This window comes from Psammomys obesus, unplaced genomic scaffold (assembly GCF_907164565.1).
Source record: "Psammomys obesus unplaced genomic scaffold, mPsaObe1.curated_primary_1811, whole genome shotgun sequence".
Classification (NCBI taxonomy): domain Eukaryota; kingdom Metazoa; phylum Chordata; class Mammalia; order Rodentia; family Muridae; genus Psammomys; species Psammomys obesus.
The window spans coordinates 15,470,532-15,496,851 of record NW_026596109.1 but is presented as its reverse complement, the minus strand read 5'-3'; the positions used below and the strand labels follow the sequence as shown (position 1 = coordinate 15,496,851).

The 26,320-nt window shown below is 41.2% G+C and overlaps 1 protein-coding gene across 1 annotated transcript in view; it reads left to right on the top strand.

Moving 5' to 3' along the window:
- The first annotated feature begins 294 nt into the window (after positions 1 to 294).
- The window catches only part of Psme4 (proteasome activator subunit 4), a 117,547-nt gene continuing 91,521 nt past the window's right edge, over positions 295 to 26,320 (top strand). Inside the window, exons 1-3 of the mRNA XM_055628776.1 lie at positions 295 to 750; positions 22,247 to 22,387; positions 23,147 to 23,263. Of these exons, the coding sequence (XP_055484751.1) occupies positions 509 to 750; positions 22,247 to 22,387; positions 23,147 to 23,263 (500 nt within the window). The 5' untranslated portion in view covers positions 295 to 508. The remainder of the gene's footprint in view (positions 751 to 22,246; positions 22,388 to 23,146; positions 23,264 to 26,320) is intronic.

Below are 26,320 nucleotides of genomic sequence, written 5' to 3'. Positions count from 1 at the left end.
CCACTCCCACCTCCCAAACTGGATACAAGCTGCTCTTTCATAACGGATCCCAGAGGTGCCAGAGGCCACCTGGATCCTGCTGGATCAGCTCGGGGTCACTCATTTCTAGCTTGCAGCCTCACGCAGCGACCCCCGCCGCGGACTCCAAACTCTGCGGTCCGGAAGAAAGCCTCCCTGGCCCGTCCAGGCCCCGCCCCGCCCGCCCCGCCCCGCCCCGCCCCCGCCCGCCCCGCCCCCGCCCGCCCCGCCCCCGCCCGCCCCGGAAGTGACTTGAGGCCTGTCCGGAACCTCTGGGTCTGGCGGCTGCAGCGTCACCAGAGACGAGCCGGAGCGGGCCCGGCAGAGCAGCTGCTGTCGCCTCCAACGAACCGGGCGCCGCGCGGGGTCCAGCAGCGCGCCGGGCAGCCGCGGGGCCCAGCGGTCCGGGCGAGGGCGACGCGACGCGGACGAGGCAGAGCCCGCAGCGGGGCGGGGGCCGGGGGGCGGTCCGGGGGCGGCCCCGGGCTTAATGGAGGCGCCGGAGCGGGTTGGCGGTGGGGACCCCCCTGAGCCTGGCGGGCGACCGGGGCTGGGCCCGCGGGCCTTCGTCCCGCAGAAGGAGATCGTGTACAACAAGCTTCTGCCCTACGCCGAGCGGCTCGACGCCGAATCCGACTTGCAGCTGGCGCAGATCAAGAGCAACCTGGGCCGTGCGGTTCAGCTGCAAGAGCTGTGGCCCGGGGGCCTCTTCTGGACCCGGAAACTCTCCACGTAAGTGGGCCGAGGCTGTCGGCGATCCGGGCTCTTTGTCTGCGCTGCCGCTGCTCAGCTTCGTCCCGTCCCGGCGGCGCTGGCCTGGTGCAGGGTTCCAAGGGCGCGGCCGAGCTCTGGAGGGACCCATCCTCCTCGCTGCTTTCTGCGGCGCCTCTGGGTCCCGCTAGTCGCCCCTCACGGCCAGCCTTCGGGTCGTTTCCCTTCACCTGTCAGGCTCCAGGGAGCCGCAGGAGTCCCCGGGGATTGCGACGACGTTTCCCTTTGGTTCTCCTGCGGCTCTGCGCGCGGAGCTGCGGAGTAGAGAGGTCCGGTCTTCGGGGAAGCAACTCCTGTCTTCGCTTCTGGGCTTTTTGGTTTTCTTCCCCGACATCCAAGCCTGTTCACTTACCTCCCTAACCGCGTTGCTAGTAGGAAGGAGGCGGAACTCTGTTCCAGAGGTTCTGTTGTGAGCGTGTTGTGTCTCTCTCTGTGTTACTTTGTTTCTTGGGGGGCTTCCTGGATTTAATTGAAATCATTGGTTCAGATTAGGCAGTAAGCGCATTCTTGGGCTGAGTAGACGTTGATGTCGATAATGCTGTCTTAGAATCCTAGGAAAGCTTATGTATGTACCTGTAGTGACATTTCCTCAGTGGAGACTTTGCTGATTCTAAGGCAAATAAATAGTAAAGAGCGCTGTTAGGTTGTTCAGGGGCTTTGTTAGCTCTCTGCGCTGTGGTTTTGAGTTGATCCGGTAAATGTTGACAACCTTAACCTCAGCTTCAAGTGTTCTTTTGTTTTCTGTATACACTCGCGGCAAATTACAGTGTCAGAGCCAAGGAAAGTAATGCCGGAGCAAAAAGTTTGGAGAGGTCATTTGCTCTCTGTGCATCTTTTCTGCGGCAGAACTTTTTATATAAGAACTTTGCTGTTTTGTTTGGTATGCTACTTATAATCTGCTAAGAGTCTATGTTCATGCATTCGGTTGCCGATGAGTGATTACACAGGGCATGTCACTGGTGTTCACCAGAATCTTCTGAGTGTACTGCTGGTGATGACTCAGGGGTTTATATTCGAGAGTCAGCTGTATCTCTCCACGGGATAATTCTTACGTGCTAATTGGTGGGGGTCAGGGTGGGGTTGACAGCTTTTTCATACTCTCCAACGTAGAGGAGATGCAAAACTAAAACAATTTGTTCTTCGTAGAGTGACCATAAAATGTCAAGGTTAACAGATCTTTTGACTAGAGTATAAAGAAGTTTACGGTGTTAAGGATCCATAAAAGTGGAGATTAATGATCAAAGAAAATCCACTTATTAAGTGGTTAAAATTAAAATGCTTCTTCGGTGTGTTCCCCTTTAGGTGTTTGTGTAACTTGGGCAGAGTGAAAATAAGTTTGTTTGTTGGGTAGACCCTTTAAAAATCACTTAGACTTGCCAAAGAATAGTGCTTTCAAGGAATATAAGCAACTTTTCTTTGGTGTACAGTATTTTTATATGTGTGAAGACAGCCAGTTTGGATTTATGAGCATAGTTAAATGTTTTGTTTGTTTGTTTTGTTTCCAGATTCTGGTTCATGAGTTTAGTAAATCAGCAGTAGGTTCCGTTGCTGTTTTGGCTCAGGTAAAAAGGCAGGGCTAGAAATACAGTGCTTGCTGTGGAGGGCAGCATTGCTGTTTAGACGGCTCAGTGCTTGTCACTCCCCCTTTCCATAAACAACCAGCGAGCAGTGCTGTCAAGTACAATTTAATTTTAGAATGGAGGTTAAATGCTGGAAACTCATTCCTGGAATTGCATTGCTATGTGACATTTTCAATTTGATAGGACATGCTGTGATCTTGGCTGTGTGTGTTTCCTCTCTAAGGCATCTTAAGGTGACTTGATTGTTTATAGTTATGCTTGTTCCCACCCCCATCTTTTAAAGCCTAGTGTGTTGCCTAACATCTCCGTAGTCCTCAAGTACTCATGTTTAGTACATCCTAGAAGAAGTGTAGTAACAGATTTCATTTTTCCCACCAACTCTGTTTTCCTGAGAATGAAATGAGAATGTTGGGTTAAATAATTCCTGGGAACTATTTTTGATCTGATATCCTATTATTTCAATATTTATTAAATATTAAGAATTTTGGACTTAAAGTTGTGACAGCATTACCTCCCCCCCCCCCCCCGCAGGGTCATAGGTAGGCCAGGCTGGCCTGGAACTGTATGTGGGATGCTCTTGATCTAACTGCTTACCCCTTCAGATGGTGGAATTATGGGCTTCGTGGGACACCCTGCCTGACTTACTTTCATTTTTGAGACAGGGTCTCTAGTAGTCCAGGCTTGTTTCACAAACCTGCTGGCCTTAACCTCCTGACCCCTGCCTCCACCTCCCAAGGGCTACCAAGTAATCATTCAGAAATTGCCAGTTTTCTTTGTGTTAGCTTGTTCTTTGTGCCAGAACCTCATTTTTGGTTCTCCAGTGCAAACACTTTTTTTTGCCTTACAATTTTCAGTAAAATTATTTAAATGTTATTATGGTGTATGTATGTGGGTAGTCAGAGGACAACTCTAAGGAGTTAATTCCCTCCTGCTTTTTCACTGTGGCATTCTGGGATCAAAGCTAGGTTTAGGGTTGCTTGTCAGACGGCTTTTACTTGAGGAACCCTTTTGTTGATTCTGAGCATTTTAATTACGGAAAATACCAAACACAGAGAAGAGAACACTAAACACTTATCAATAATTATCAATCCATAGTGAGTTGCAAAATTTGTCATTCATTTTACTTTTGAGATTTCCCTCTATCTGCCTTACTTTGTCTAAGGTTTACTGTAGTCAGACCTCATGGGCAGAGCAATTTGAAGACTGATTTCTTGTGTGTATGACACATTCACTTGTGGCATAACATGCCCATATGAGTCAGATAAGTAAAGACTGTTGACCGAGTGGATTCTAGGGATTAAAGTCAGGTTTTCAGGGTGGATAACGAACATCTGTATTACACCGAGCAGGTATAAAAGGGGCTTATTAATGATTATTTTCATACTGCATCGTTTGTCCTTTGGAGAGTAGACTCAATTCAGGGGTGACAAGCATGATGTGGAATTAACGTGTTTTAATAATGAAAACACCAAGACATGGCTTAATGCAATATAGCAGAAGTAGCATCCAATCTTTTTCCAATACTTTTTTTTTTTTTTTAAGTTCTTTTTATGGGTTAGGAAGTGTCTTTGCTTTGTGGAACACACCAGTGAAAGATTTCTGCCTTTAGGATGCTCCAAAATACTGTTTCTCTAAGTGTCCTTTTTGTTTGTTAAGAGTACACCAGTAAAGGAGTAGCTCAATGAAGAAATTTGGTGAGAAAATATGATTTCTGAATGGAGCCTTTTAAACAGGCTGGCCTCAGACTCACAGACATCCACCTGCCTCTGCCTCCCTGAATGCTGGGATTACAGGCGTGTGCCCCCGTGACTGGCTAAAGTACATGTTCTTAATTGTAGTGACTCTCTTCTTGTTAATACAAAACAAAATTTAACCATATTTTCTTCACTGAAGCTTATAGAAAGCCAGCAAGTGCCTTATTTTGTACTAACAGCAAGCTAAGAGCACAGTCATGAAAGCAACAGAAAGTAGAGAACAATAGCAACAATAGCAATAAAAGCGTGCGTTGGTTTAACCTTCCTCTGGAATGTTAAAAGGTGCACACAACATACAGATTCCCTCTTGGAGTCTTGGCTTGACGATTTCCATATTTGGTCTATGCTCAGCTATTTTGTTTTCATCCCCCTTTTATGCTTTTCTGTTCATATCTTTCCCTCTTCAACTTTGAAGTTTATTTTTACCTCCTCAGCCAGTCTACCCCTCCACCCCCCCCCCCAATTTAGGAGTGGTCCTCATTAATATTAATTAGAATTAGTCTTTTGTTGTTCGTAACCTAAAGCATTAGCAAAGCTAAGGAATTTTTTGTTTTGTTTTTCGAGACAGGTTCTCCCTGGCTATCTTGGACTGACTACCTTTATTGACCAGGCTGGCCTTTAATTCTGCCTCTGTCTCCCAAGTGCTAGGATTATACCACCTGCCTCTGCCTCCTGACTGCTAGAATTACAGGCATGCACCACTGCACTGGGCTAAGTTTGTTTTTGTTTTTGTTTTTGTTTTTTTTTTTAGAGACAGGGTTATCTGTAGCCTTGGCTGTCCTGGACTCCCTTTGTAGACCAGGCTGGACTCATAGTGCTGGGCTTACAGGAGTGTGCCACCATGACCAGCTTGCTAAAGGACTTTTAATGTTATAGTCAAATTTTAAATATTTACTTATTTGTACAGTATTCTGCTTGCATGTATGCCTACATGCCAGAAAAGGGCACCAGATCTCATTGCTGGGAATTGAACTCAGGACCTTTGGAAGAACAGCCAGTGCTCTTTAACTCTGAACCATCTCTCCAGCCCTACATTCAATATTTAAAAAGCAAGCTTTGTGCTGTGGTGCATGCCTTTAATCACAGCACACAGGGAGACAGAGGCAGGCAGATCTCTACAAGTTAAGAGGCTAGGCTGGTCTACAAAGTGAGTCCAGGACAGCCAAGGCTATACAGAAAAACTCTGTCTTGAAAAACAAAACAAAACAAAACAAAAAAAATGTGAATGGTAGTTTAGATCCATTTTAATATTGGAATCAAAAGAAAGTGTATCTTTAACCAAAGAATTTGAAGGAACCAGCAATATGGTTGCCAAAAACATTAGTGTTTCATAACCCCAAAGGGGAATTCAAGAGTGACAGTTGACAAAGTAGATTATCAAAGTTGCATCAAAGAGTTTGGCCTGGACTCTTTTCCTTTCATCCCCCACCCCTACCCACACACCTTCTCTCCTTCTATCCTCTTCTCTTCCTTGTCTTCCCATTCATTTCTTTTTTTCTCTCCCCTCAGTGTTGTGAATTGAGCCCAGGACCTTGCTACATACTTGCTAGTCATGCTTTCTTTTGCTGAACTACAGCCCCTATGACTTTAGTTTTAAAATAAATTTTCATAGTTTTTAGTTAGGTGTGTTTAATTTAGAGTATAGTTATTAAAAATTATAGTAGCATCATTGAATTTATATAGCTACTTTTTTTCTGGTAAATTGGCTGTATTTCACAGTAACTGAGTGTGAGAGAAAAGTAGTAATACTCTAGAAGTTTTAGAAAGATAGGTGATTTAAAAGTCCTCTAAGGGAGGAAAGATTATTTTGGCTTACAGTGTCATAGAGATTTCAGGGTTTCATGACAGGAAAGGTGGGGAGGCAGGAGCAGCAGCCTCCTTGGGGTCAGTAGTGTATGGCTGCTGCTTTTCATGTGGCAGTGGACCAGGAGGCAACAAAGACTTTTCTTTCTAAGGAAAAAATCCAATACTGTGAAATAAATGTTGGTATAATGTGGACCAGGAGGCAACAAAGACTTTTCTTTCTAAGGAAAAAATCCAATACTGTGAAATAAATGTTGGTATAATGTTCTTGTGGAATGTATACAATTTACCCTTGTTCATTCAAATGTTGACTTCTCTCCCCCACTATCTGGCTTCAATCCGGGCATTGCATTGTGATACTTATTCTAAGCATCACCCGTCTCAAGTTTGTGTAAACATGGCACCATTTGTTTTCTATGTTGGCAGTAAAACAACCAGCCACAATGCTGAGCAATGGAGAGAATAGGATGGGACATCCTGGTCAGGAGGGGGGAGGAGAAGGAAGGGAGTGGGAGGAGGAGAGCAGAGAGAGCACTTGGAACCATAAAGAGAGATGAACTGAACCTAAAATATGACTAAAAGCAAGTATAATGTGTAAAATCTGAATGGTAGGAAATTATGCCGTTTTGGAGGTTTAGGAAAGAGCATTGCCCAGCATTGTGCTCTAAGTTAACTAAATACATCTTAGTCTCTGTGTGGTGATTTGGGTATACAGCTGGTTTAGGAATGACCACTAAAACATAAGTCAATAATAAATATTAATAACCTACAACAAATGGATGTGAGAAGAATATTTTACTGTACACAATTAAATGCTTCATGGTCTCCTCTTTTTGGCCATCCAGTGGAAATGAATATGTTAGCAATCTGGGATAGTTTTAATAGGTGTTTCATTTCATTTTCTAGTGCTTTTTTTTTTTTTAAAGTCAACAATGAAATAGAGTTTTTTTTTTTTTTTTACAGCAAGAAATTTTATAAACATAAGTATAAATACGTATTTTGGGCAGTAATATTTTTCTTATTTCTCCACTGAAATGGCTTTTGATAGGAGTTGACTTTCTTTTGAAGATTCCTTTTTTAACTAATAATTTATTTTTATCTGCATTGGTGTTTTTCCAATGTGTTTGTCTGTGTGAGGGTGTCAGATCTCCTGGAACTGGAGTTACAAACAGTTGTGAGCTGCCATGTGTTTCTGGGAATTGAGCCCTGGTCCTCTGAAAAAGCAGCCAGTGCTCTTAATCATTCAGCCGTCTCTCTAGCCCCATTTTGTAGGATTCTTAAAGAGTGAATGGGTTAATTTGCTTTTACAGTGAGTAAATGGGGCCTAGCCTTGAGCATGATAGGCAGGTATCAGTGAGTAATACCTCCAAACCTTTGTGTAGTGGAATATATAGTAAAGCCTTTGTGCCTGGCTTTGATGGAAATGTTTCAGCAAAGCTTTTGTTATGTTTTGGTCAGTAGAGGCTGAAAATTTGTTCTGAGACCGTTTGAACCTTGAAGAAATGTCTCTGAAGAATCTGCCCTTGTTGCTATGTGAGCTTGCAGCTGCACCAGCCTTTGGTCCGAAGATACTCCTGGCAAACCTGGAGTTCTTACTTTTGATATGGCTAGCCATGGTCAAAAGGGACCGAGATTTGTGTGGGTTGTCTGCTCTCATAGGCAGCAGGGGCAAGATAACTTTGGTAGTTGGAACCTTTTCCAGCCCTGGTTAACCTTGACTTAAGTAACCGGAGTGAGCTAGCTGGGTGTCAGTCTTTTCTAAGAAGGCAGAACCCCGGTGCCCCTTCTGAAAATAAAGGCTTACCATCTTGGCAAGCTTCTTTCTCTGCTGCTGCATCTACGACCTATATCTATCAATGCTTCTGAAAGAGTTTAGTGTAGTTTGTGTTCTGAAGGCAAGTAGAGTACTTGCAGAAGCTCCAGCAAATAAAAATGACAAGTTGTTAGCACGGAACAGATGGGGTTCCCAATCTATGGAAGCGGGAGAAAAGTTACTTTGTAACAGAACTCTAGCATGCATGGTTTACATGTTGGCTAGGTGCTTTTGTTTTGATACATAATCTCAAGCTTTAGCCCTCAGCTGCCTAGGAGCTCACCCTTTAACAGCTAACCATCCTCCTGCCTCAACCTCCAGTGTGTGTGTTGGGGTGTGAGTGGCCTGCAGAGGTCAGAGGTCTAAGGCCAGTTTTCAGTGCCACCATGTGTGCTCCAGAAATCACACTCAGCCAGCCCATCAGGTTTGGTGTCCCAGCTCTCTTACCTGCTGAGCTCGCTCCCTGGCCCACTTTTCTTAATGGGGGCTTTTTCTAAAGCTCCCATTTACTTTCATTTACATATTCATTTCATCATATAATTTCCAATAATAAGTTAGGATGAAATGATGAGGAAATAATCAAGACACATTCGTTAGTAATTAAGGATGGACTGTTCATGACTTAGTTTTATATAGATATTATGACACATTTGTTATTGTGTGCTAATGGGTTTTTGTTTGTTGGTGGTGTTTTAAGACAGGGTTGCTATATAGCTCAGGCTAGCTTTGAATTTGCTGTGTCCTCAGGATGAATCCCCCCCCCCCCCTTAATAATGTCTCTGGACATTATTTTTTTTTTTTAATGTCTCTGACTGACCTGTGTAGTAGAGGCTCTCTTTGAGCTCTCAATCCTCCTGGTCTGTCTTCCTGTACTAGGATTACAGGTGTGCCCTACTGTGCTCTTTTGCCACCCAATCCCCTTCTTTGTTTTTTTCTCTGTGGATTTGAACCTAGAACCTCATGCATGTTAGGCAGGTGCTCCTCCCTAGCCTTTGTTATACTTTCAAAAAAGATTTAAGTGTTTGCTTTTATGACTGTACCCTACGTGAGTTCCTGGTAACCAAAAAAAAAAAAAAAAAAAAAAAAAGTGTCAGATCTCCTAGAACTGTAGCTATGGGCAGCTGTGAGTCACCATGTGAGTGCTGGGAACTGAACCTGGGTCTTTTGCAAGAGCAGCAAGTACTCTTGAGCACTGAGGCATCTCTCCAGGCTCCCTTTTATTTTGAGCCAAGGTCTCACAGAAATGTCCAGACTTCCGTTGTACTTACTCTATAGCTCTGCTGGCCTTGAACTTGGAGCCCTTCTTCGCCGGCTCGCAGTAGCTGGGTTTTACAGGCCAGCGCAGGCCCTACTTGAGAAGACTGGTTCATATGACTCGGTTAAGTGTTCGTTGCTCATCACCTCCCGATGAATTTGGCAGCTGATCCTTTATTTAAGTGCCACATACGCTTGATCAGATCCATCAGTTACTTGATAAACCTGGAATCCGAGCCAGGTTCCTGTTGTTTTTCTTCTGGTTTTGTTGCCTATCTTGGGTACTTTGGAGGTTTGTTTGCCCACAGCCTATGCTAAACATTGAGGCTTTCTTGAATGAATGAATGAGCTAGGTGGGTTGGCATACAGCTTTAAAGCCTAGCACTTCGAAGCAGAGGCAAAGTGGAGCTACTCTGGTACACTTCAGTGCCAGGCCAGCCAAGACTGCACAGTAAGAGCCTGTCTCAAAAACCAAACAACCTCCCCCTCACCCCCCCCAAAAAAGAACAAAATCACCACCACCACAGCACTAACAACCAGACAGTGAAACAAGGGACTGAAGAAATGGTTTTTTGGTTGAGTGGTTTCCAGCACCCATATCAGCCAGATTGTAACCACCTGTAACTCCGATTCCAAGGGATCCCATGTTCTCTTCTGAATCTCTTTCTCTCTTCCTCCACTCTCCCCTCTTTACATGCCCAAAGGTAAACCTTATTCATTTTGTGTCTGTTGTTAAATGAATACCCCCCCCAACTTTTACTGAACTTAGCAACATTGAACTTTGAAGCTAAAAGGAATCTTAGAGAATCAAGGGTCTCTTAACTCATTTGAAATAAAAATATTGTGACTGTGCCAAACTGTACTGTCCCTGTCCCTCTCTGGCATCTCTCCTGGGTAGCACAGTAGTGCTGGCTCCAGTGAAGGGGGCTCAGGTGAGCTGGCCCCAAGGGCAAGAACGAAAGAACTGGTCCTGCCAGTCCTAAACCACGATGTGGCTTGGGTGTGGGGGTGATACCCACCCCCTTTCACTCTATGCCCTCACCACCTGCAGTAGTCAGGAGAGCTAGCTCTGCCCTGTCACTGGCTATATATAGCACTTGGGATAGTGGGCCCTGTGCCTCGTCTGAGCAGCACAGTAAAGATAGCTCTGGTGGAGGGCTGCAGGTGAGCCAGTTGCGAGGGTGTGAGAGAGCTGGCCCAGCCTCATACTTGGGAGAGTGGGCCCTTGTGCCTTGACTGGGCAGCATTGTGGAGTTGTGGGTGTGGGTGAGTCATTCCCAAATACATGAGAGAAGGAGGAGTTGACTCTACCTCCTGCAGATGACAGTATTAGGTGGCCTAGTCAGAGCAGATTTGGAGAGTTTGCCCTGGTGGTAAGGATAAGGAAGAGCTGGTGGGCTGACTGGCTTAGTTACCATCCAGGTCCACATCCAGGGCTCTGACTTGGCCCAGTGCAAGATCCATATCCTCTGAGAATGGTTCAGAAAGAGCCATTTCTGCTTTTCTAAAGCTGCCAGACCACCACGGCACAGGGCAACAATGGAATAAATGTGTTTGCTGGCTGCTTCCATTGGCAAGAGAGCCTCAGGTCTTCCTTCCCGCAGGGGCGTGGTGTTTTTGTTTCTGTGCTGGGACAAGCCCTGTCTTCAGATCATAGCGATGACTGAGATGACTGTCATCTCAGTTCCCGCTCGCAGTCTCCTTGCTGTTGGAAATAGGTAAAGACAGTTGTCAAAGCTACTGGCATAACACTTTCTCTTTTTTTTTTTTTCTCTCTCAGCTCATATAGTCAACAATTACTGATTATAAAAATACAGGAAATAAAAGAGATTATTGGTAGAATATTGAATGAACAGCAGGCATAAAGGCATAATGTGTCATCAGTCAGCAAAGTGCTTAATATTCATTCGTTATTTACTTTAATTCTTACATAAAACTCTAGGGACTATTGGTGGATTTTTTTGTTGTTGTTTTGTTTGTTTGGTTTTTGTCCTATTCTATCCCTGAAAGAGTGAAACTTACTAATGTTTTCTCAGGCTACTTGGGATTCTGTAAATTCCATAAACTTTAGAACAGATATTTATTTTTTCCTGTTCTGGAGGTTGAAATCCAAGATCTTGGTGGGAGATGTCATGGGTGGGTTCTGGTAAGAGTCCTTCTCATCATTCTAGCTACCTGCTGCCTACATACTCACCTGTTGGGAGGGACGGAGACAAGCTCCAATTCCCTGTAAGAACACTGATCCTATTATGAAGGCTTTATCGTTAAGAAAAATGACCTCCCTAAAGTCTTACCTCAGAATACCTTGGTGTTTAGGATTAGGATTTCAGTGCATGAGGTGGGGGAGGGTACAAGCAAACATTCCTTCAGGGGCTTTTATGTTGTTGCTGTGTATGTAAAAATGTGTGTGAAGGTATACTGACCTCTGCTTATGCATGTGGAGGCTATAGGTTGTTTCTGGTATCTTTCTTTGTGGCTTGTCCAGTGTATTTTCTAATTGTACTTTGAGTTCACCTAGACTGTCTGGTTAGTGAATGATCTCCCAAGAGTCCGAGTGTCTCTACTGCTTCCTAGTGTCAGGGAAACAGTCAGGGGCTGTCACGCTTAGTGCTCCTGAGAGTGTGTGTGGGTGTGTGCCAGCCCAAAGGCCAGAGGAAGATGTCAACATGTTCTATAACTCTGCCTTTTCTTAAAGTTTCTCACTGAACCCAGAATTAGGTTGTCACACAGCAAGCTTCAGGATTCCTGCTGTCGACATTCTTTATCTGTGCTCCAACTCTTCCATGCTAACTGTATATTTGGTCATGTCCCTCTCCTCCCCCTTTCAATGTAGGTGCTAGGGATTTGAACTGAAGTCCTTGAGCTTGCTCAGCAGGTACTCTTACCCACTAAACCCACTAAACCATCTCCTCAGCCCGAACTTGCTTTGTTTTGAGGGCAGGACCTCATGATGTATGTAGTCCAGGCTGGGTTTGAAGTCAGAGTAACTTCTTCAGCCTCCTAAGGGCTAAGATTACAGGTGTGTAGCATCATGTCTGTCTAGTTACAGAAATTTCGGACCACAGAGATCCTTTTATTATCAACTATATGTTTATAGAGAAGAAGGAAGGCTTCCTGACTGTAAGTCTACCCCAGGAAGGCTCATTCATGGCTAGCCTTAAGGTAGGATTTAATTGAGTAATGTGAATTTTGGAAAATGTTTTTTAACGTGGGGAAATAGAGGTGAAATAAATATTAAACTCTATACTCAAGAGCATCAAACTGAAATGGTTAACTTTTGATGCAGTATGCTTAAGGCTGTTATTTATTCTTATGTTTCCATTGTCTGGTACATTTCTAACACCTAAATGAAAACACCTAATGAAACATTTCAAGAAATTGCTTCCTGTAATAATTTTGTAGAGTGTTTGCTTAGAAGGCACAGATTTTTTTTTTTTTTTTCTCCAGAGCTAAATAAAACAGGCCATCCATCATAGTACATGTCTGCACTCCCAGCATTCATCCTTGGCTAGTTGGAAGAAAAAATATTTCCCTTATCTATAGTTCAAGAGAGAAATAACTGTATGTTGGCGTTAGTTTTTTTTTTTTTTAAACTATCTTATTTACCTTATATCTTTTTCTCCCTACTCCATCCCAATCCCTTCCAAAACACCAACACCAGGTAGGGGAGAGAAACAGTTAGTAGGAGAGGGTGCACAGTTCTTTCTTAGCTGCTTCCTGATGGTTAGGGGTGTCGGGTTCCTTGGAGCCAGTCTAATCCTTGTTTCAGGAGATCTCCATCTTTTCTTACAACAGCAACCAGGAGCAGCAAGGGGGAAGCAGGAGCAGTATTGTTCTTTTTCTGATCTCTACATTCTGTGGGGTCTGGTGTTTATTCTCTCTCCAGAGTCCTCAGATTTTAACCTATCTGCAGCTGCTGAAAAGCCCGGACAAAACTAATAGTCTGCTGCTGTGGACCATCTGAATCAGTCCCACATCCCACACCTGGGACCAAAACAAAATCATCTGTATATCCATAACATTTTCCCCCTTTCTGTTTAAAAACAAACAAACAAAAGAATGGCTTTTCTTATAATATGGATGAAACTTGCTGTTGTTTTTTTAAAAGGAGGTAATCAAGGAATCAAACCCTTTTGTAAAGGAGGATTAGACTGGCTCCAAGGAACTGGACAACCCCAACCAGCAGGAAGCAGCTAAGAAAGAACTGCGTCCCCTCTCCCACCAGCCCTTTCTCTCCCCTAGCTGGTGTTGGGGCGTTGGAAGGGATTGGGGTTGGAGTAGGGAGAAAAAGATATAAGAAATGTAAATAAAAGAGTTAAAAAAACCAAAAAACAAAAACGAATGCCAATGAATGGCACCCAATGTGGGACTTAAAATAATGGCTAATGCCTTACAGGAGACAGTAGGGTATGGCGAGATGAATATATAAGAAACGTAAATAATAGTTTTGTTTGTTTTTTGAAGTACACCCACAGTACAAAAATGGTAGCATTAAGGCCAGTTCACGTGAGTGGTGTTTGGGAGCTGTCTTTTAAAATCAGCTTGTTAATGTGGCCGAATTTTATTGTTAGTTTGAGGACTTTCTTTCAGTAGAGGTTGCCAGAGTCTTGGTATGTAGCTCAGGCCACATAGCATCCTTGTCTCATCTTTCCAAGTACTAGGACTGCTAAGTTTATAAGTTTGTGCCACCATGACAGATATTTCTATTATTTAGGAGCTATTGCTAGATTTGTTTGTTTTTGAGACAGTCTTAAGTTTATCCTAGTCTGGGCTCAGAAGTCACTATGTACTCAAATAGAACTCAAACTAGTGGCAATTCTCCTGCCCTAAACTCTGAATTGTGAGAATTAGAGGTAAGATTTCAGTATTTAAAAAAAAAAAAATAGATCTCTCTGTGTGTGTGTATGTATGAGAAAGAGATCTAGAGCAGAAAGAGGACAACTTGTTTGTGCATTTTCAATCCCTTCTACCCTGTGGGTCCCAGAGAATTGAATTCAGATCCTCAGGCTTGGCAGCAAATGCCTTTACTTGATGACACATCTTGCTGGCCCCATATTTTGATGTAAAAATTTGCCTTTTCCTCCTTCAAATTAAATTCATGGTTTAATGATAGAGTCTAACTGTAAGCCAGGGCATTTTTCAGGAACAAATCAGGGAATACCTTGATTTAAAGGAGTCCTTTTATAGTCAGAATGGGTCCACCTTTGGTTTATTGGTGAATCTAATTAAAAGTTTACAGTCCTAGTAATTGGGTTCGAGGATGTAGCTTAGTTGGTGAATTGCTTGCCTGGCACGTGGGAAGCCCTGGCTTGATCCCTAACACCCATAAACTGGTCATGTTGACCTTACCATAATTCTGGTACTTGGAGACAGGAAGTCAGAGTTCAGAGTCGTCCTTGGTTTCTTATTGAGTTTGAACCTCTTCTGAGCTCTAGCTTCTTTGACTCTTGGCGTACTTTACTAGAACTGCATAATTTTGTTTTTTACTTTAAATTTCCTTGTAATGTAAACTGCCTTTGATGGCATCATGTTTTATTATTATTAACTATTTACTGCTCCTGGTATGCCCAGTCTTTTCTGAGATGAAAAATTAAAAGTATTTGGTGGCACACACCCATGAGGTTGTGGGTGGGGGGGGAAGAAGCTGGGAATGCTTTGTAGTGCATGTTTTTTTCCTGTGGGAGGGTGGAACATTACTGACCTGTCATTCTAGATGGTTTAAGAAATGTTCTATTCAGAAGTTTAATCATGACTGTTACTAAGGTTTTCAAGTATTTTGAGAAATCTGATAATTATGTGTAGTCTTAGCTAAAATGTAATCTGAAAGAGTATGAATGATCTTAAGGAATGTTTCATGTAGAGTTTTTGAGCTTAATTATACAGAAATCAAGCTGGATTAGTTAAAAAGGTGATGGTTGTTAGTCTCTTCCAGTTTTAGAACCTAATTTCCTGTTTTTTTAGATTTATTTTTAATTAAGCGTGTTTTCGTAGACTATGCATGTATATGCCCACGTGCACAAACGTGCTCAGAGGCCCTGGAGCCAGATTTAAAGACAGCTGTGGATTGCTGACCTAAGTGCAGACCACCAAACCCAGGTCCTCTGCCACAGAGCTCTTAAGTGCTGAGCCATTTCTCCAGCTTTAGTAGGATTTAATACTCCCAGTATTTTTGACAGACTTAAATCTGAAATGATTCTCAAAAATAAACATTTTAAACAGTTATGAAATTCTGCATCAGTGACCTTTCACTAAAGTTTCTTTCCTAAAGATTAACCCTACAGTCTGAGTTGTTTTTTTCTCATTTCTCTCTCTCTCTCTCTCTCTCTCTCTCTCTATATATATATATATATATATACACACAGACATACATACACACACTTATTTTTCATTCATTCATTCATTCATTTATTTATTCACTTATTTATTTATTTAGGTGGCTGGGTTTATTAGATATGAGTTTTTGAGATTTGAAATGGTTTCATGTGGACCAGTCTGGCCTCAAACTCCTTATATAGCCAAGGATGACTTTGAATTTTTAGTCTTTTTTCCTCTTGGGTGCTGGATTATTGGTGAGTGCTGTCTCATCTAGTTTTATCTTGTGCTGGGGTGGAACCCAGGCCACAAGTATGCTATGCGAGCCATCTACCAGTTGAGTCCCAGCTCTAGCATATGACATCATAGGTTAGCATCATTTATTATTTACAAGGAAATCAGAATATGCATTCTTTGGCTATTTTATTTTAGATAAGGTCTTCTATAGTTTATGATGGGGGGAAAAAAGTAAAAAGGAAAGGAAAGGACCTAGGTAGAAGAGTGGAGGAGAAAGTTTAATATATAGATAAGGAGGACATAGCCAGAGGCAGACAAATCTGGGAGAGTCCCTGGGTGGTCATGATCCCGAACCATGTGGGGAAAGGGGGAGGGGAACCAAGTACAGTAGCCAGGAGACCAAAAGTACAAAAGGTACAAAAAGGAGTGGGTGACCAGATATCTGGATTATGTAGGGAAGAGCCTTTGGGGGAAGTGCAGCCCAGCGTCTGGGCTGGAAAGTTCAGAGCAGAGGTAGGGTATGCCAGCCACACCCTGTAACAGGCAGGGGCTGAGGGATGCTGGGAGAACCTGGAGGCCGGGTCCTCTTTAATAAGTTACATAGATATTTCGTTTGCTTGTCCTGGATTTAAAAGTTAACCTCTAACAGCCTGGCCTCCAACTTGTTGTAGAATTGAGGGTGATTTTGAGTTCCTGGGGTTTTTGTTTGCTTGCTTTTGTTTTTCCTGTCTGTCTGTCTGTCTGTCTGTCTATCTATCTAGCCAGCCAGCCAGCCAGCATTCTGTCTGCATGTGTGCCTGCGCACCAGAAGAGGACACCAGATCTCACTATAGATGGTTATAAGGCACCATGTGGTTGCTGGTTCTGGAATTGAACTCAGGACCTTTGGAAGAACAGCCAGTGTTCTTAACCTCTGAGCCATCTCTCCAGCCCCTCCTAATCTTTTTATAGTCTACTTCCCAAGTGCTAGGGTTACACAGTGTGCTACTGTACCTGGTATGTTTGGCTACTCTCCTGTTCAACATAATGTGAGATTTATGTACATTTGGTACTTTGTTGGTACATGTGTTTATTTTATGCACATTGTTGTGGAATTACTGGGTTATTGACCAGGGCTTGTGTTGAATTTACTCAGATAGGATTAAGCAATTTTCCTAGAGTATTTGTATAATAGTATTTTCTGTTACTTGAACAGGTAAATGAGCAGAATCAACTTGAAAAGAGAGAATGCTTATTTTAGTTCATAGTTGTTTGGGTTCCAGGCCATGACTAGGTAGACCCATTGCTTCTAGGTAATTGCTGGTGGTAAAGAGGTGGAACTGGGAGGCCTAGGGCATAGCAAACTGTCAAAAAGGCTGGTGACATGTGTTGGGTAGGGAAGGATTATATTATTTCCTTTGAGGGAATGTTCCTAATGGCATAAAACTTTACTTGGCAGACCCTTCTGCTTAACAGTTTTTACTATATCCCAGTATGCCAAGCTGGAGACTTCTTACTGTTAAAATAATATATGTGAGGGATTACAAGCCACACAACAGATCTGGTACAAAGAGGTTTATTTGAGGGTAAGGAAGGGGAGAGGAATTAGAGCCTGAGAGAGCCATGAGGACAGAGAGAGAAAGAGAGAGAAGGACTCAAAGACAGTTCTAAGAGAAACAGACAGAGACAGACAGGCTGGAGAGTCCTTTTTAATGGCAGAGTAGATGTTGCCAGCTCCTGAAGGCCCCTGAAGGCTGGCCAGTAGGACCACCTATACTTTAACACTTAAACCTTTGAAACATGAATGCTTTTAGGAGAAATTGCATTTTCCATCAGCAGAATGTGAAAGGTCCTTTTGATCTAGATTGTTACCCAGACTGAATGTTCTTAAGCGTCTTAGTTTAGGTAGTCTGCAGGTGGGAATTTTTTTTTATAGTTTTAACGTGCTTTTACTGCTTAGTAATGCTTACTATCTAATTGAGAGTAATGATATTAAATATCTGCTTGGTAGTCACATGAATGGTCTTTCTTGTAAGGTACTTGCCCTTTGAACTTTAAAAACAAAATGAATTGGGTTTTTGTGAGTGTGATTTGAGTATACATTCTTTGTCAGATACGTATTCATTTATTATTATTATTATTATTATTATTATTATTATGTTACATATTAGTACTTTTTGTATTCTTCAGTGTACTCTAGTTGGTGGCATGAACTTGGGGAAGTAGAGCCTAAGAGTGAGGCAAACTAAAGTTTCGTGCAATAGTCAACTTTATTCAGAGCATGAGACAGTTTATATTATGAGGGTTGAGCAAGGTCATAGGAGAAGCTGTCACGTGAGTTTAGTTAGGCTGCAAACAGTCAGGGACAACACTCGCTTGGAAGCATCATCTGGATAATGACGAAGGAATTCCACTCCTATTTACTTAGCCAAGAACAGCCTCTACTGCTGAGGAACAGAAATTACAAGACTCATTTTGTTTTCTGAAGTTTTCTCATAAGCTCTTGGAATTCTCTTCATAGCTTTATTCATGGTTCATGTTCCAACACTTTGGAAAAGATTTCTTGTATAATATTTTGAGAAAAACTGGGAACTGCTTGTAGATCGGGAGATAGAGGAAACAAATAGATTTCTGAGGAATTCCCTTAAAATCTTTAGCTTTTTCAGTATGCCTTTTTGAGGATGCCTTTTTACTGGTTTCTTCATATGGTATTAAAACTTGGATTTTGTGAATTTCTTGTCTTTATTATGTGTCTGTTGCAGTAGAAGCAGTTGGTTGTCAGTTAGTTTTGTCAGTCTTTTGGATCAGTGTTTTCCTAGTTCTTATGCTGAGGTACTTTAACCACAGGAAAAACAGATGTGGAGCTCCATGGGCACCCTAGTCCTGGTAGAGTCAGAAGCTGTCACCAAAAGTGGGGATTACTGCTGATTTATTTATTTTGTTCATATTATGGCTTCTCTGTGTAGCCCTGGATGTCCTGGACTCGCTTTGTAGACCAGGCTGGCCTCAAACTCAGAGAGATCTGTGTGTTGGATGTAAAGGCATGCACCACCAGGCTCAGCATTGCTAATTTTTAAAGATTAGTATGCTTTCTTTCTTAGTAGCATGTAGATGACTGTAGCTTCATTTATAGTAAAAGAGAGACATGCTTCAGGAAACTGGAAACTTGTTTAGCACACTGGTGGCTTTAGGTCTTTTCATTTTTCTTGTTGAAACAAAGTCCAACAGGCCTAGAACTTGGAATTTTCCTGGTGTGTATTAGCATGCCTGATTTTACAATCTTTATATGTTATTGCCATGTATCCACTTGCTTGACCAGTATAGATGATTTAGAAACAAAATAGAGAAATCTCAGGCCTCATTCCTCTTTCTCTTCTACATTCTGATTGAATGAAAGTGGGGAAGACAATGGCATTCTACCTTCGAAATGACAAAAAAAAAGAACTGAATAAATTTAAAATAACCCGAGAAAGTAAAAGGGGATCATCTTTTTATTATTTCATTCATTCAGTCTTTCTCCTCCTCTCCCCCCTTGAGACAAGGTCTTACTTTAAATGTTTCCTTACTGTCTTGGAACTCACTATGTAATCCACCTTGACCAAAAGGAAATACTCTTAATAGACCAAGAATTTTAAGGTCTTTCTGGAAGGTAAGGAAGTACTTTAGCTAATTTTGAGAGGTAGACTTAAGTTTAATTTTATTTTAGCCAATGGGAGTAGAGCCTGTCTCAGTCTCTTGTCTTTTGTGAAACAGGGTTTCTCAGTGTATCCTTGGCTGCCCTAGAACTCAATCTTTAGACCAGGCTGATCTTGAACCACTGCTACCCAAGTGCTTAAAGGGGTGAGCCACCACTGCCTTGCCCTCTTTCTCTCTCTCTTTTTAAAGTATTTTTATGACTGCCATAGTCCTCATCAAAGTGGTTTAGGTCTTTACATAGCTAGTAATTTGTAAATAATTTTGGAACTGGTTATTTCTTACTGTTTAAATATACCGTAATTCTGGTGTCTAAAAAGGTACACCTTGGCTGAATGTGGTGCTCACACTTTTAACCCTGGCACCAGGGAAACCGAGGCCGCTTGTGTTGATCTTACCGGGTGAGAAGACCACTACTATGATTTTGAGCAAATTTGAAGCAAGTTTTAATTAGTTAAGTACTGGCTAGGATGATGGGCTCTGGCCAAGTCTATTCTGGGGTTCTCAGAAAATGGCCATGAGTCATCCAGGGCAAGAAGTAAGATGTCACTCCCCTGCCTGAATCCAGCTGTAGAGTTAGCTCTCCTTTCCCTAGACCCAAGCATATTTTATTAAAAGTTTCCTCTATGTCTTGTGTCAGTTGAGCCCCCTGATTCTATAACAGGAAAAAGAGAGCAAAGCAGAACAGCTTTAAAAAATAAAATTCTGTGGGAAAAAGTTAGTGTAAAACTCATGGGGTTGATAGTTAGGAATCTATACGTAGGTAATGGTTTTTGGTTTTTGGAGACAGGGTTTCTCTGTGGTTGTCCTGGACTTGCTTTGTGGACCATGCTGGCCTCTAACTCACAGAGATCCGCCTGCCTCTGCTTCTACCTCCGCTGGGATTACAGGTGTATGCCTGGCTGCATAGGTGATCTTAAAGGAATCATGTGGAGTCACGCCACCTTGTGATATAAGTGGCTTGCTGCCCCCTCAGCTGTTGTCCCCGTCAGGCAGCCATCTTTGCTAGGGTTGGAGAGTGTGAATGTCCAGTGACTTCACCATCATCTTGATTAAAGGTGACCATATAGTATAAAGCAACCAAGGAGGCAACAACAGGTCTCCAGGGTATTTTGAATTAGGATGGATTTTTAAATAATTCCTGTTCTGAAAACAAGGTTTATGAAAGATTTACAGACAATGCTTATTTAATAATGTATTAAAGTATACAGTTTTATACTATCTATATCCTGTGATCATATATAAGAACATACCTGGGGGGGCCGGAGAGATGGCTCAAAGGTTAAGAGCACTGGCTGCTTTTCCTAAGATCCTGAGTTCAATTTGAGCAAACACATCTAAGGGTCACAACCATCTATAATGAGATCTGGTGCCCTCTTCTGGCCTAGAGGCATACATGCTGTCAAAACACGGTATAAATAATAAATAAATGAATCTTTAACAAAAAACAAAAAACAAAAAACAAAACCATGCCTTGCACTGGCAGCTAAGCTTTGTAATATAAGAGGCAACCAGGTGGTGTTGGTTTTAAAGATACGAAGGTGTCATGGAGAACAACTGAGGCTTGCCACCGTGGTAGGGCTGGAGTTCCTAAAGACAGCCCACTTGCAATGGCCATGTGCTTCCTTACAAAGGCAAGCTCACAAGGCGGTGAACATCCAACCTTTATTCAGGGGCAAGCATATATTCTGACATACTTCCTTTCTGTGTTCAGACGCATCTGGCAAACCAAACTTGTTTAGGGAAGTGGAAATGTGGCTTGTTCTGGTTTGGGGTTGGTTTTTCTTTTTCTTTTTCTTTCTTTCTTTTTCTTCTTTTTTTTTTTTTTTTTGTTTTTTTTGTTTTTTTGAGACAAGGTTTCTCTGTGTAGCCTTGGCTGTTGTGGACTTGCTTTGGAGACCAGGCTGGCCTTGCACTCACAACAATCCACCTGGCTCTGCCTCCCTGAGTGCTGGGGTGTCTTGTTATGTTAGCCCTAAAGATGGGAGGAGAAAAACCATTGACCCAGATCATCATGGCCAAATTAAAAATAAAAATAAAAAAGGCAAGCCTTTCTTTTTGGCTATACAGGCTATCTCCCCCTAAGGCATTGGATGTGAGGAAGATAAGGCTTTTATAGATTAGGGGTAGGAGGTTCCCAAAATGGGGGATTTGGCAGGGAAAATAGGCAGGGTTACAGGAACAGAACATAAGCATAAAAAGTTAGTCATAATGATTTCCTGAAACAAAGACATGGTTGCTAGGTGTACATTATCAAGGTAGCCATAACAACCTCTTTAAAACAAGGTTAGCATTGCAAGATGGTTATAAACAACTTTGGAAACAATGCCATGGTTGCCATTCCTGGAATAGGCAGTACAGAATCATTTGTAGTTAGGGTTACAGGTAAGGAATAGCCCAATCCTTGAGAAACAGAAATAAACTTCATTTGTCTTTACTATAAGATGGTTTTGAAGCCTAAGATGGAGGCAGTCTGGATCCTCAGTTATCTTACATGAATAGTAGCCTTTAGCATCTCAGGGAGTATCTGTCCTTGGGTAAGGGGCTTACAGGTGAGAGGCATTTTTGTGTTGTGGATCTCTTAGGCATGGTAATTAAAACTTAAAACACTAAGACTTTGGCTCTCAGAGTACATCTCTGAGTTTGAGGCCAGCCTGATCTAAATGGTGAGTTTCAGGCCATCTAGGGCTCTATAGTAACACCCTGTCTAAAACAGAGAGCAAGAGACATAAGTGCTCTCTTTACTGTTAAGCTTGCTTATTGTCAGAGCTTTTGACCATATGTTTTTTTTTTTTTAAGTCAAAAATTGAGTATGTATACTTTTGAGATAAACAACTCGTTTATTTTTGATCATTGTTTATTTTTTGAGAGTGGGTGTCACTGTGCAGCCTTTGGCTGGTCTGGAACTCACTGTGTAAATCAGACTGGCTGTGAACTTTTGATAATTGCCTCTGCCTTTTATGCTGGGATTATGGGGATAAAGAACATTAGTGACAGGACTTGTTCTTAACAGCTTTGTTTTCCTTTCGCAGGTATATCCGACTTTATGGGAGAAAATTTAGCAAAGAAGATCATGTTCTTTTTATTAAGTTATTGTATGAGCTGGTATCAATTCCAAAACTAGAAATCAGCATGATGCAGGGATTTGCCCGTCTCTTGATCAACTTATTAAAGTAAGTCTACTTTCTGTTATTCCTGCAGAGTTTTTGTTTGTTTTGTTTTGTTTTTAAAGCTTTAATGGATCAGAATGAATTTTGAGAAAAGAACAGAACAGTTACCCAAAGTTTAATTTTATGTTTTGATTTTTTAAAAAATATTTTTTTTTTCTGTGAAGCTTTTAGTTGTACATGCTCAACTGTAGATGGTTAGGTTTTTTTATTTATGCTAATTATTTGCTCCATGGGGTATAAACTATTCTTGTACTCAATGAAGGCTAAAAACATTAAGTGCTTATACACGTGGTATAGCAAAGCATGAAATTACGAGTTGGAGAGATACATCAGTAATGGATGGGAGCATTTGTTGCTTTTGCAGATTTAGTTCCCAGAACTTGCATGATAGTTCATAACTATTCTAATTCCATTTCTAGGGCATCCCATGCCTTCTTTGATCTTTGAGAGCACCAGGCATGCATGTGGTATATGTACATACACACACATACATGCAAAATACTCATACACATAAAATAAATTAAAAAAAAAAACTAAAGTATGATAGTCATCTAAGGTAATGGTGGCATAGTTTAGATGCTCTTTTTAAAAGGTAGTGCTTGGTGTTGAGGAGTTCTAAAGTTCTTCCTTAGTGCTCATTCTACCAGTCAGTGGCTTTGGGCAGAGACAGGCAAAACACACTTGATTGGCTGTGCTCTCTGCTTAGTATACTTGATAACCATGCAACTATAAATAATTGTGTATATTTCTTCTTTTAATTAGGAAAAAGGAACTTCTTTCAAGAGATGATTTAGAGTTACCTTGGAAACCACTTTATGACATGGTGGAAAGAATATTATATTCTAAGACAGAACACCTGGGATTGAATTCATTTCCTAAGTAAGTATTAAAGTCTTTCTTTGGGGCCACTTGTATATTTTAGGGGATTTGTTGATGATTATTAATAATTAATATCGATTTATCTTTTAGTTAAACAGTGGTTATTCCTAAACCAGCTGTATACCCAAATCACCACACAGAGACTAGGGTTTATTTAATTAACCTAGAGCTGGAGAGTAATTACTCCATCCTAAACCTCCAAGCCCCCATAGCTTCCTCCCATTTAGATTTTCCATATTATACTTCCTTTTTATTCATATCTTAGGTCTGGTTCATTTCTCCTGATGTTTCCTGGTCCTCTCTTCTTGGATCTCTCCTCTTACTCCTTTCTCCTTCCCTCCAGAATACGATGTCCCACCATAGTCTCTCCATTGCTCTGCACTGGCTTGGTGGTTTTTATTGGCAAATAGAACAAATGATGGCATGTTTACACACACTTGACAATGCAGTGTCCAGATTGGAACCAGATAGTGAGATAGAGAAATAAGCATTTGAATGAACAAGGATAAATTGTATTTATTCCACAAGTATATTATGCCAACAATTCCATCTTTAAGTTCAATAAAAGGCTCTTTTTCTTTCAATACAATTAATTATAAAACAGTTATGAAAACTATTAGGTAAGATTTACATGTGCAATGTCCAGCCAAGTGCATTTGACAACTTAGGAGAAAGTATTTGATTAGTTCTATAATTAATTTTTTTCTATAATTAATTTTTATCCTTATTGGTATTACCTATATAAACACATTGTCTTAAATTCTAAACAACTTAAAAGCTTAATTGTGGAACTATAACTATTTGTTCTTCAACTTCACCAGAGACTTGAGAAGGAATAAAATTACATTACTTGAGTAAATAGGAAGTGCGTGTTAGCAGCTTCCAAAAAGTAACAAAAAAAATTTGACAGAGATAGTTTGCTGCCTGAACAGTCATCCAAAACTCTCTATAACATTGGAACATTCTTCAGCCTTCTGGCCCAGTTATTTGGCAGACATAATGTATGAAGCAGGAACTATTTAGGACATACGCTCTCTTGGCAGTTTGGCAGTCAACTTGGCCTGCATTTGAGCTTGCCCATTTTTGGCAGACTTCTCTTTGTCATGAAGCAAGGGCATTTTCTTTTTGGCCAGGTGGCTGGTTTGCCACATTTGAAGCCATCGCCATATGGAGTTTCTTTGATGTTCTTCATCTTTGAGGTAGGCTAGGTGTTGCCAGGAGATGACCTGTCTCATTGTCAAAAAATCTTTAAAATAATAAAAACATTTTTAAATGCCATATTCTGTAGTTCTCTGAGGTTTTTGAAGAGTTATACCTATCTTATAATCTACCTGTCTAAAGAATCATATCTATCTGTTAAGCTGAGGTTGTAAACACTTGTGAAAAATTAGATTATTGTCTATCACGACTATAAGGTGATTAATAATTAACTTGCATTACCTAATATTGTAACCTTATTTTCTCTTTGAATAAGATCATTAATAACTTATAACCATCTCCCAGTGACAAACATTCATAGCCCCAGAAAATAACTAAAAACCCACCTAACCCCTTTTAAGGGATATTGGACATCATTCTTATGGATTTCTTCTAGCTGATTTTTTTGGACATGTAGAAATCTTGTTAGGCAGCCCAAAGGGAATTGCGGGGAAATGGTTAATTAAGCAAGCATTAACATTTGTGGTCAAGTCTTTGAATGTTGAGAAATTATAGGCTTGATAGAAGTCCTATTTGGAGCAGTCTAAAATGCTGTACCAGTTGAGATTAGTAGCTTTCTCTAAAGCTCTTTTGGGGAGCAGACTGTGATGAGAAACAGCAATTAAAACAGAATGCTGGAACATGCAAGATGCTGGAACAGATGTGTCAACGTCTCAGCATGCTGGAAGGATGAATCCTGTCAGGTTTGATCCAGCGTCTCCTGTCCTTTTGTTCTGAAAACATAATTTCTCACAAGCATTATACAGCCCTAAAAATATAATTTTATCTATGCCATTTGAAAGAATGGCATAATAAGTTTTGAGTATATTGTTGTCAAGGATTTTATTTGCCATGTATTGTTGAAGTTCTGACTGGAGATGTTTTTATATCTCAGTCAGTTTCAGAGTTGTTCCCATGTGATAGGATCAGTAATTTATGTTACCTGTTCTGTTTAGTATTCTTGACTTCTCTTTTCTTGTGTGTGGCCAACCTCTTTAGGTTTCATATCTGATTTTTATTAGTTCTGATGGAACTCCTTCCCCAGCTTAACACAGTCCCTGCTCTCCATTTTAGAATTAGGGCCTAATTCAGCAGTCCTGTCTAAATTCTGTGTCTTAGCAGGTGTGCTGCTTATTTCATTTAAGCATTTTAAAATTGATAAATCATTTAATCCATTTTGGGGGGAGGTATTATATTCCCCTTCTGTTCTATGTGTATTTTCTTTAAAGTCCTGTTAGATTTCTCTACAATTTTCCATCCTGTAAGATTGAAAGATATACCTGTAACACTTTCTATGCCATATTTTCAAAAATATTGTTGTATTCCAATGGATATCAATGCTGAAACACTATCAGCCCCAATTTGCAAGGGCATCTCCAAAACATTTGCCATCTCTAACAAATGTGTAACCTTAGGATCATGCTCTCCAGAATTTAAGGCCCACTGGAAATCTATATATGAATCTATGGCATGGTGCATGTATTTCAGTTCTCCAAACTCTGTAAAATGGAGCACACCAGCCACTGTAAGACCTTGTTTCAAGACAACACTAAACAGGAACTGCATTTCTACTTTAGCATATAGACCTTCTTCTTGTAATTGAACCTTGACAATACACACACAATATCCAGTCTGACCAAGCTGGCCTATAGCTGGAGACTCTATCTCCAGCATCTTAGTGGACTGCCATTTTGCAATATTTTCAAGACTCTGTGGACTTTTTTTTTTAAATCTGGAACTCCTTTTTTGGTGTTATTGTCACTTCCAGATTGGATTTCCCTGAAGGCGCTCTATTTTGATTTAGAGATTTCCCCCAACCTCTGTTCTATGGACTTTAATTTATCATCTATTTTCTCAGTC